At 36.2% G+C, this 12,624-nt stretch overlaps 1 protein-coding gene across 1 annotated transcript in view; it reads right to left on the bottom strand.

The window, feature by feature from the left end:
- BCAS3 (BCAS3 microtubule associated cell migration factor) overlaps positions 1–12,624 on the bottom strand; it is a 662,199-nt gene that overhangs the window by 457,906 nt on the left and 191,669 nt on the right. The window contains exon 15 of the mRNA XM_049764542.1: positions 11,236–11,329. Within this exon, the coding sequence (XP_049620499.1) occupies positions 11,236–11,329 (94 nt within the window). The remainder of the gene's footprint in view (positions 1–11,235; positions 11,330–12,624) is intronic.

Below are 12,624 nucleotides of genomic sequence, written 5' to 3'. Positions count from 1 at the left end.
AATTTCCTTTGTTATAACTGCAATTAAATTAACATAAAATTTATCTCCTATGATGCAATATAATTAATATGTGAATCTAATGTACTTTGTTATCTGTTACAGTTTCCAATAGATATTTTTAGTATATTTAAATACTTCAATCTTAATTACATATAATTTGTATCTGTATTTATTTTAATTTTCCATCATGAATCACTGATAACTTTAGAAAAGAGACAATTCTTATTCAAAGTACAAGTTAGAAGTGAGGTGGTTTTATGAACAAATGACTAATTATATCAAATCAATGAGTTATAGTGTTTCCATCATAATGCGAAAAATGCAGTTAATAAAATCAATGTATACTTATTTATTACTAGAAAAGCTCACAATAGTTTCAATAAAATAAAATTAAAAAATTAAAAAAAAGAAAAGTATAAGGTTGCCAGTAAGCAAAAACTTACCGATATCAGAAAATATACTGACCTATAAATGCTAAGAAGCAAACACAAAATAAGGGAAGTTTATAGTAAACAAATGTGACTAATATTTATTGAGGTCACATTATATTATGGGTATAGCCTATATGCCATTTTTTAGCACTGTGTCATCAATAAGGAACTGTAGATTAAGTCACTTGACTAATGAAGTGACAAGATAAAAAGAGGACAGGACATTCTTATAGGGTCAGGGGAAAATATGTAATGTATCTAAATATTGGCGTTATCAAGTTAAAGTAGTTAATCCGCTTCTGGTAATGATACTTATAGACAACACTTTTACAGCAACAAGGAAGCTGATAATAAAAGCAAAATTAGCAGGGCCAGAGAGAGTACCAGGTGATCAATGCACGTTGGTGATCCTGGTTTGATTCTCAGCACTATACAGCACCCTTAACATTGTCAGATGCTGTGCTGATTCCTGGTCACCACCAGATTGGCCACTACAACTTCAGGTGCGCCCAAGCAGCCCAGCATCCTCAGGCCCTCAATTCAATCACCAGTCTGATTTGCTAGGTTTGGGAGCTATTGCCCGTCTGCCACCAACCAAAAAAGAAATTAAAACTAGCATTTAACATTTCTTATAAAGTATTTAAATCTATGATGGAAGTAAACTCATAGAGTTAAGTATAATATAATCACAGTTCATCAGAATAACCAAGAATTAAGCTATGATCAAGTTAATATTAAAACAGAAGGGTTGTGCAGCCGAAGCATGCTGGGCCCATAAAAAAATAATAAATGTGAAAAACTAAGAGCAACTGAATGATTTTCATGTATATATTATTTTGGAATAAACATTTGGCAATCTCAAATTTTTGCTGTTTGCTTCTACTAAGAAAAGGTTATATGTGCACAACATGAGGAGAAAGTTAGATTCTAACTAGAATATATATTCTAACCAGAATATATGTCTTCAGAAACTAAATTGGCCAAAATCTAAATCTTAGGCTTCTTGTCTCCTCAGAGAGGAGAAAGTATTTATATATGAAAATAAATTTCTGTTGGTGAACTTTTTTGTATTGTGCTGGCAGCCCAAGAAGACAAATGCAATCAAATATGCATATTAATGCCTACACCATGTGCTCTAGAGCCTAATTACTTAAACTATAGGCCATTATTCTCTATGGGGTCAGGCAACTTTAAAAATAAACTTCTGGAGCTGGAGAGAGAGCACAGCGGTAGGGCGTTTGCCTTGCACACAGCTGACCCAGGACAGGAGCGATTTCTGAGCACAGAGCCAGGAGTAACCCCTGAGAGCCACCAGGTATGAACCAAAAAAACAAAAATAAATAAAATCAATAACAAAATAAGTCATATGTGATTTACTATCAGTAAATGTTTGACTTGTATACCTATTTCTATAAAATACATCTGGACTAAGAAAAAATTTCTCAGGCACAAAGGGATCACAAGTGGAAGCCCTGTCCTCCAGAATGCTTTACGAATTCAAAATAGCATAAAAGAGGGCTGAGGAGCCGGAGCAAGCAGTAAGGGTCTGACGGACCTCGATTCGATCCCCCGTCATCCCATATAGTTCCCCAAGCAGGAGCAATTTCTGGGTGCATAGCCAGGAGTAACCCCTGACCATCACCGGGTGTGGCCCCAAAACCAAAAGCAAACAAACGAACAAAAAATGTAGTAAGCGAATGGGGGACAGAGCTGTAATGCAAGCCATAGGAGTCTGCCTTGCTCATGCTTGCCTAAGACAGACCACAGTTTGATCCCCCAGCGTTACATATAGTCCCCCAAGCAGGAGCAATTTCTGGGCACATAGCCAGGAGTAACCCCTGAGCATCACCAAGTGTGGCCCAAAAACAAAAACAAAAAAAAGAGGACTGAGATACTTTTGGTAAAAAAAAAAATCATAAGGTAGAGGCTGGAGTAAAGACGCAGTGGTAGGACGTTTGCCTTACACACAGCTGACCCAGGACAAACCGTGGTTCAATCCCCTGGCATCCCATATGGTCCCCCAAGCCAGGAGCAATTTGAGCACATATCCAGGAGTATCCCCTGAGCGTCACCAGGTGTGACCCAAAATAAAAAAAATCATGAGGTAGCTTTTGCCATATAATTTTCAAAATGTAATAAACAAACAAAAAATAACATAGTTTTTAGTAATTCTATATGAACATTTAGTGAAAATAAAGGTCAACTATGTTGTTTTCCCTTTGGAGATGATGAGTAATCAGAGATGAGATGACAGAAAACTCTGAAAACCTTCTGAAAAATTTTCAATTACACCACACTTAGAATCCAAGCTCTCTCACCCCTTTCACTCCCAAGTAATCTAAGGGAGCAAGATTAGCACTGCACATCTGAGAACTAACTAAATACATAAATACATAAACAAACAAATAATGACAGCTAGTTACAATAACAAAATACTATAAAGAAATACTAAAATTTTCAAATGCAAAATATGGCAGAAAAATTACTCAAAATACAAATAATTTTCAAGAAGAATAAAAGCTAAGTCATCTTCATTAAAGAACTCAGAAACAGCCCACATATGTATGGAAGTTCATGAGTCAATACAAAAGTAATTTAACGGAAGCCAAAGTGGTAGCACAGCAGTAAGGCATTTTTTTATTTTTTGCCTTGCATGCGGCTGACCCAGGATGGACGTGAGTTTGATCCCTGGCATCCCATGTAGTCCCCTGAGCCTGCCAGGGGCCATTTCTGAGCACAGAACCAGGAGTAACCCCTGAGTACCTCTGGGTGTGGCCCAAAAAAACAACAAACAAACAAAAAACAAACCCAAAAAAGTATTTTTTTTGGAAATGGAAACAAAGTAGGAATTGAATATTCATTTACATAAAAAACGAATAATGACTAACATGACACCTTTATTCAAAAAAACTACACAAAATGGATCAAAAATTGAAATATACAACTGGAAAACTACTAGAATATTACTTTGGAGAAAATCGACAAACACCAGACTGGGAATATTCAGAAAAAGCCTATTAAAAAGACAAACTTTTATAAGCTGGAGAGATAGTACAGTGGGTAGAGAATTTGCTTTGCATGCTTACAACCCAGCTATGATTTCTGGTACCCCAAATGGTTCGCTGGGCCTAGCCAGGGCTTACTCCTGACTCTAAGCTCAAGAAGCACTTCTAGAAGCACTCAGGGATTCATATGTGGTGCCAAGGATAAAATTCAGGTCAGTCCTGTACAAGTCAAGCATCTTACCAGTCATACCATCTTTCCATCCCCCAAAAGACAAACTTCTTATTGAGAAAAATATTGTTCAGATCAAAGACCTTACAGAGAACCCAGACTTTATAAAATAAAACAGATGTATAAAACCTTGTCTAGAAGATTAAAGGAAGTGTGGAACACTAGTCCAAGTGACTTTACATAAAAAGCCAAATTCTGTAGTTGAAAAGTACCAATAATTAAAATGGAATTTTTGATAGAGGGGTTAAAGTAGAGGATGTAAAAAAAAAAATCAACTGAAATCTGCAGAAGGAAATCAACTTAAATTATTGAGTGGGACAGGGAATAAATAACAATGAACACAACTTTTAGAACCTGTAGTACCACATCAAGAAGATGAATTTCAAGAGGCAGATGATAAGTGTAACTAGAGACAAGACAAAAAAGTCAGTAGAAATAATGACTGAAAAAGTTCCACTTTAGAGTAATAAAAGTCTTTTGTACCATAGAGCAGATGCGATACATGTCAAATGCAACCCAAGGTGAACCATGAAGTAAACTGTAAACTTTGGGAGGATAGTGCTTCCATGTGGGTTTATCAATGTAACAATGCAATGCCAGAATAGGAACACCCAAAGTGGTCAGCTGTATCTGTGTGTGGAATAACAGTGGGAGAAAGGGGAAGCAAGCTAAGAACCTAAAAATACTAAAAGTACTCAAAAAATTTTTGTTAATCTTTTTAAAAGTTCCCTAGAAAATGTTGCTCATTAGTATTATCTTTTAAAAATTAAAAACAGCAAACAGACACCATCCATATTGAATCTCCAGATCTAAACACGAAACTTTTATGGCACTTTAAACCAAAGCATAAATATTGTCATTAACATGTTTGTTTTAACTCTGACTCAGAGAGGGCTAATAAGCAAGAATGGGAAGGAGAATATAGAAACCAAATGAAATGTACTGTTGAACTAAGAATTTCACAGCTCTAACGGCATCCTCTAATTTTTTACTCAGAATAAGTCCACTGGTGGGGGGATTGCCCCTCATTTATTGTCACTATGTACCTTAAATATCACTGTGAAAGATTTGTAATTCACTTTAATCAATTAAAAAAAGAAAAAGAAAAAGAACAGGTCTGTAAAAAACAGAACTGCCTGTCATCCATTCAAACAAACTACATTTGCTCCTTAATTTACTGTGAATTGTTAATACTACGTACATTCTTTTTTTTTTTTTTTTTTTTTGGTTTTTGGTTTTTGGGTCATACCCACCTGCAATCAGGAGTTACTTCTGGCTTTATGCTCAGAAATCGCTCCCGGCAGGCTCAGGAGACCATATGAGATGCCGGGATTCAAACTACCATCTTTCTGCATGCAAGGCAAACGCCTTACCTCCATGCTATCTCTCCGTTCTGATACTATGTACATTCTAAGTTTTCTGAGGTGGACAACAGGTTTGGTTTTGTTCCTGAATTTTTTACCCAAGGCTCCTATAGATATTGTCTAAATATATGTCTCTCTAAAGTCAAATAACAAAATTTAAATTCTTGAACATAAAGTCATATTAGGAAAGTATATTTTTTTAAAAAATCAGGCTAATTTTTAAATACCACAAAATATTTGTTTTGTTTCTTTTAAATGAACTTCTCTGAGCTTATAAAAATTATTCTAATAAGCACTAGGTATATTATCAGTATATTATCAGTCACTCTAACTCATGATAACTTTAACCAAATATAGAGAATTATTAGGTCACAACAGTTAAAAACCTAAAATATAATTTAATATGCTTAAAAATGTGCATGACTGTGTGCAAAGAAACACTAAAGGGTGGTATTGGAGGACCTACAAGTTATAATTTGAAAGGGTGAATTAAAATTAAATATATTAAGTACTATGTATGTAAAGATCCCTTTAAATTTCCTATTTTCACACAATGCCTATTAAATTCAGTAGTAGAGACCTGTCCCATTTAAATAACTAGTAAATTTGCAGAGGAAAATTTAAACAAAGAATTATATGAAATACAACCTTTGGAAACCATAGTGCTATCTCAAAGATCTAGAGTGCACTGCTTGCATGCTGGAGGCCCCGTTTCTATCCCCAAGCAACTCATGGTACTCTGAGCACTGCAAAATGATGCACAAAGAAAAAATATAACAAAAACAATACTTTCTTTGATTTGCCCAGATATTTTTTCTAGTCATGAAATAGATAATGAAAGAAAAAATACAAATGACATAGCTATGCAGGTTATTATAAAGAAGCCTCTTGTCTCAATGTGTATATACATATCAACTCAAATAATAGGATAAAACAAGAGATCTGGTACACAAACTAAAGAGAATAAAAAGCAACCAACAGGAGCTAAGTAAGTTAGCAGTCATGCTGATCTCCACACATTTTTCTGAAAAGCCTTGTCAGCTACCATATAGCTAAGTAAAGAGTCACAACTTTTAAATCATTGAGAACAGAATATTTAATATACAAACTTGCTCCTTCTCAAGCAATAATGGTGATATTCTGTACAGCAAAAATACTTAGAGATGAACAGTAAATAAGATGATTTGTAAGCAAGTGCATCAAATCTCTGCCAACATAAAAGATTATGCAGACCAATTTTGTGAGTGCTTGCTGAGTTATGAAGCTTCCATTTAATTCAAATATTTAAACTGGTACAGACCATTTATAATATGTCACAGAAATGAGGACACATTGAAAAATATACTTGCTACATAATAAACTGATGGATGTTCTGTACAAACTACTTCACGATCTCAGAAAAACATGCCATATTTTTTCAAAGAATAATTTATTCACCTAATATTTATCTATATACTAAGCACCAAATTTCTTTTTTTTTGGGGGGGGGGGCCATACCCGGTAACGCTCAGGGGTTACTCCTGGCTATGTGCTCATAAGTTGTTCCTGGCTTGGGGGACCATATGGGACACCGGGGGATCGAACCGCGGTCCGTCCAAGGCTAGCGCAGGCAAGGCAGGCACCTTACCTTTAGCGCCACCGCCCAGCCCTGCACCAAATTTCTTAATGCATCACCTTTTGGGTTTCACTTAAGAGTTGATTTTCTTTTGAGAAAAATTCCTGAATATCAAGATCAGCTTAAAATTATTCTCCTAGCACTCTGTAATATTCCTTATTTAATAAACTCTCTAGAACACTAACAGGTTCCAACTGAAATAAAATTAAATCAGGCAATGAGAATGACAGATCTGGTATTTAATGTTTAGTTAAAACAAATGAAATTCTCCCCAGCATCAAAACTTTCAATTCCTGGGGCCGGTGAGGTGGCGCTGGAGGTAAGGTTTCTGCCTTCCAAGCGCTAGCCAAAGAAGGACCACGGTTCGATCCCCCGGCGTCCCATATGGTCCCCTCAAGCCAGGGGTAATTTCTGAGCGCTTAGCCAGGAATAACCCCTGAGCATCAAATGGGTGTGGCCCGAAAACCCAAAAAAAAAAAAAAAACCAAACAACAAAAAACTTTCAATTCCTGACTCATCAATAGTGGAATCCTAGGATTTTAGTACCATGAAACTTTTAAACAATATGGTATATACAAAATGTTTTGAAAATAAAGATGTTTTATGGGCCAGAGTGATAGCACAGCAGTAGAGCATTTGCCTTGCACACAGCCAACACAGATCCGGGTTTGATTCCTGGCATCCCATAGGGTCCCCAAGCCTGCCAGTAGTGATTTTTGAGCTCAGAGCCAGGAGTAACCCCTGAGCACTGGCGGGTTTGCCCCTATCCCCAAAAAAGACATATTAAGGAAAAGTAAACTATAAGGGATTTTTCATTAACATATAATAAGTCTATTGTTAATACATTATTAAGGGTTAACAATAATTTTAAATATTGTGTAACAAAAATAAATTAAAATTATGTAATAGTGGGGCCGGGTAGGTGGCGCTGGAGGTAAGGTGTCTGCCTTGCAAGCGCTAGCCAAGGAAGGACCGAGGTTCGATCCCCCGGCGTCCCATATGGTCCCCCCAAGCCAGGGGCGATTTCTGAGCACATAGCCAGGAGTAACCCCTGAGCGTCAAACGGGTGTGGCCCAAAAACCAAAAAAAAAAAAAAAATTATGTAATAGAAATAATACAAATCTTACTTTTTTTGGTTTTTGGGACACACCCGGCGGTGCTCAGGGGTTATTCCTGGCTATCTGCTCAGAAATAGCTCCTGGCAGGCATGGGGGACCATATGGGACACTGGGATTCGAACCAACCACCTTAGGTCCTGGATCGGCTGCTTTATGGCAAACACCGCTGTGCTATCTCTCCAGCCCCTATTTTTTATTTTTACTACTCACAAAATCACAGATACAAATAAAAATTCTGTTGACAAAAAATTTATACAAAAGATTAGAAAAAATAAACACGGAATATTTTTAGTTTCTAGGCTTATAAATTCTCTAAATTCTAAAAACCTCTCATATGTTGGATTCATGTTAAAAAGACTTAATCAAGAAGCCTTAGTTAAGGCTTAGTTAAATGCATGCCAGAGTCCAAGTTTGATCCATGATACAAGTACCACGTAGATCCCCAGCATCAATAGAAATAACTGCCAGATACTGCTAGGTACGGTATTAAAAACAAACAAAATAAGTTAAAACTCACTAAAACAAAGGTAATAATATGTTTGATTTATTCACTGAAAAAAATACTTCTCCCCAAAAACTATTTCGAGAGATTACAAGTCACATATTGAACAAAAATATTTACAAAATATTTTTATAAAAAACTGATAAAACATAAAAATTGGGCAAGTGTGATAGCGTCGCTCATAGGCAGGATGCTTGCCTTGCCTACAGCAGACTCTGGACTGATCCCCAGCACCCTATAATGTCCACCTGAGCTCATATGTGATTCCTGGGTGCAGAGTCAAGAGTAAGCCCTGAACACTGCCTTGAATGGCCCAAAAGTCTAATAAAAAATATTCAAATTAAAAATTTTTAACTTAAATTATATTTTAAATATATACAAAAACACTTAAAATTCCAGTTCAAAAAATGAACAAGGAGTCAGAAAGACAGTGTAGTGGTTAGGGTGCTGGCCCACACACAGCTGAACCAGATTCCTTCCCCAATACCATATACAGTCGGGCATCTCCAAGAGTGATCCCTTGAGTGAAGAGCTATAAGAACTAAGCATAACCAGATGTGGTGACCCACAAATCAAAATATATATAAAAATAAATAAATTGGGCCAGAGCACCAGCACAGTGGAGAAGGCATTTGCCCTCCCAGGTTTGATGTCTGGCATCCCATATAGTCCCCCGAGGCAGCCAGGAATGATTTCTAAGCACAGAGCTAGGCAGGGTAGCCAAAAAAAAAAAATAATAATAATAAAATATATGAAAAGACACTGCAAGAAAGAGCCACAAGAGATAATAAAAGTATGAAATGTTCATACATTAAAATCTTACTCCATATGAAAATCTAATGTACTATCAGTGCATGAAAGAGGTACAGATACCTAAAATGCATAATAATAAGTAAAAGAAGTCATGCTGAAATGGCTACACACTATAATTCCAATTTTATGACTTTCTGGAAAAGCTGAAAACATTATAAAGATTGGTCATTCTTAAGTATTAATACAAGGAAAAAATAACAAGCAGGAAATGTGGGAGAAGAGAGACAGTTGAAATTATTCTGCAAAGCATTATAATAGTGGATATGTCACTTATTTGTAAAAACTGTGAAAATTGCATTCCCTTAGAGTGCAAGACAAGAACCTTAATGTAAACAGCAACTTAGAAGTTAGCTAGAAAAATAAATAATAAAGAAAATGATTGCTGCAATTTAAGTCATAACATAAAGTTATACAAATAGTGCTCTAGAAACAAAAATATAAATACAAATATTAATATTTATGTAAAGCAAATACAGCAAATGAAGATCAAAACTATGAGACAAAAAATAGTTGGGTTTGCTGCTGTTGTTGTTGTTTGGTATTTGGGCCACACCCAGTGGCACTCAGAGGTCATGCCTGGCTCTGCAGATAGAAATCATTCCTGGCAGGCTCTGGGACCATATGGGATGTTGGGTTCAAACCAGGGTCTGTCCCGGGTCAACCACATGCAAGGCAAATGCCCCACTGCTGTGCTATTGCTACAGCCCAAAACTAGTTTTTTGGGATTAACTGCTAGACAATAAAACACATGGTCACACAATTCCTTAAGATATATATATTATGTGGGGCCGGAGTGATAGCACAGCAGTAAGATGTTTGCCTGCACATGGCCAATCTGGATGGGCCTGGGTTCAATCCCTGGCAACCTGTATGGTTCCCTGAGCCTGCTAGAAGTAACCTCTGAGCACTGCTGGTATGTACCAAAAACCAAACAAAAAAAAATATATATATATATATTATGTTCCTACTATAATGGAAAATCATTGAGAGGAAAAAACACAGTTTTCAATGTCTGAAGCACTCTATGGTAGTATAACATATACTTTAATGCAGAGGAGAATTGACATAACAAATGAACTATCAAAATGCATATATCAGTTATTCCAAATGGATTGCTGTAAATGACATAACTTCCAGACCATTTCTTTAAATTTAAATCAATTCCCACAACACTCAAATTATTTCAATATATGTTTGTCTTTATTAATTAAATCAATCTTGCAGTTCAACAATTACTAGGAAAAAAAATCTTCCTGTCTTTTCAAAGAATGACTAATTAGAATATTAGAAGAAAAATTATTCTAAGTACTCTATATTATCCTCTTACCATCATTCTTTATTTTAAAAGATGAATGAAAGAGAGAAGAGATGGATCCTTTCCATCAATTTTAACTATCATGATAATTTCTACAGAATTAAAAAAAAGGTTGTCTCTTCAGACCCATCAATAAAATAGATATAAAAATAATACAAGTTTATGAAACTATTTCTGTTCTAAATGCAAAAGAACAAATCATCTTTTATTTAGAAACAAAGTAACTTAAAATCTGTTTCATGTGTTTCATGTACTGATATATTGAAGTAACGTTTTTTTGTTTGATTTAGGTATGGTGTCATTTGGAGGGAGTCAAACTCAGTTTTGCCCTGGCTCTGTGCTCAGGAATTACTCCTGGTAGTGTCATGGGACCTTATGAGATGCTGAGGTTTGAACCCAAGTTGGCCACATACAAGACAAACACCCTACCTCCAACCCTGAAGTAACATCTTCTATTATTTCAATTTAAAAAGTCTAACTAAATAAACACAAAATATAAGAAGTGAGCCTTGATAAAATCTTGAAGTAGAAAATTCATTCATTTCTTAGTGTAAATCTTTTTATTTATGCTTGATATTAGATAACTGACTATGATGGAATATTTGATACAATACAGAGGACATTACTCTTAGAAAAAGTTTAATTTGCAGTGAATTTTTAAAAAATGCTGCGGATTGAAACTGGGTCTGTCCCAGGTCATCTGCATGCAAGGCAAAAGTCCTACCACTATGCTATATTCTGGCCCCACATTCCAATTTTTTATTTTCTATTTTCATGATCATTTCCAACCTATTTAAAACTCATAGAAAAATCCCAAATATGAAATACCAAAAAAGGACATACCACTTGTATTAAATGCCATACAGCAAACTGGTTTCTCATGAGCAGGAAAGTGGGCCACAATTCCATCACTGTCAGAATCCTCACTCACAAGCACCTTCAAAGAAAGAAAGATGGAAATTAGAAATTAACTTTTCATCACTTATCATTGAGTTTGCATATTTATACAGTTATGCAATAATACATATTCTTTCACTATAGTGGAGGATATTTTTTAAAGATTATTCATAGTTATCAAGTATGGAAAGTGGCCTCATAGAAACAAGGAAAAGTTAAATGTCCCCAGGAGAACTAGTATATAATGTGTTGGATTGGGGTTTGGGGCACACCTAGCAGTGCTCAGAGGTTACTTCAGGCTCTTGTACTCAGGTATCATTCTTGAAGGTACTTGGAGGACCAAATGGGGTGCTGGAGATTGAACCCGGTCTTGCCACATTCAAGGCAAGAACCCTACCTGCTGAACTGTCTTTCTGGCCAAAGATTTAAAACAGTTGGTTGACTTGATTGTATATGACAGATATAATAAGTACCAAAAGTGTGTGTTCAGGAAAATAAAACATGAAATTTGCAACACAAAACTTGTTCTTATATTAGGGCATATAGAAAAACTTTTTATGCTTTAAATAAAAAACTGAAAAATAATACAATAAGATAAACAGAAACAACAGTCAATAGAAGTACCCCAAAACTATCGTTTTGAGTAATTTCAGGTGTGCGTCTAGTGATAGCTTGTCAGCTACTCTTTACTCAGTGCTTGGAGGGTTGCTCTCAGGAATGCTCAGGGGACCATGCAATGTTGGGAATAAAACTTGGGCCTTCTGCATGCAAAATATGTGCAAAGTCCTCTGAGCTATCTTTCCAGTCCTTGAATACAATATTATAACGTTTTGGATTAAAAGTATATAATCTCAGGCCCGGAGAGACAGAACAGCGGTGTTTGCCTTGCAAGCAGCCGATCCAGGACCTAAGGTGGTTGGTTCAAATCCCGGTGTCCCATATGGTCCCCCGTGCCTGCCAGGAGCTATTTCTGAGCAGACAGCCAGGAGTAACCCCTGATCACCACCGGGTGTGGCCCAAAAACCAAAAAAAAAAAAAAAAAAGTATATAATCTCGGGGCCAGAGTGGTGGCGCAAGTGGTAAGGCTGAGTCTGCCTTGCCCGTGCTAGCCTCGGACAGACACCAGTTTGAGCCCCATCGTCCTACATGGTCCCCCAAGCCAGGAGCGATTTCTGAGTGCATAGCCAGGAGTAACCACTGATGTCACCGGTGTGCACCCCCCCCAAAAAAAAGTATATGATCTCTAACTTCAATGTTTTACAGACATTTACTTAAAAAAGATTAATGCCATGAAGCAGAAATATATAAAACAGGTTGTTCTGCATCTCAAATATA

This window comes from Suncus etruscus, chromosome 1, assembly GCF_024139225.1.
Source record: "Suncus etruscus isolate mSunEtr1 chromosome 1, mSunEtr1.pri.cur, whole genome shotgun sequence".
NCBI classification, from domain to species: domain Eukaryota; kingdom Metazoa; phylum Chordata; class Mammalia; order Eulipotyphla; family Soricidae; genus Suncus; species Suncus etruscus.
Note: the sequence above shows the minus strand (reverse complement) of the source record. Positions and strands in the feature narration are given on the sequence as shown.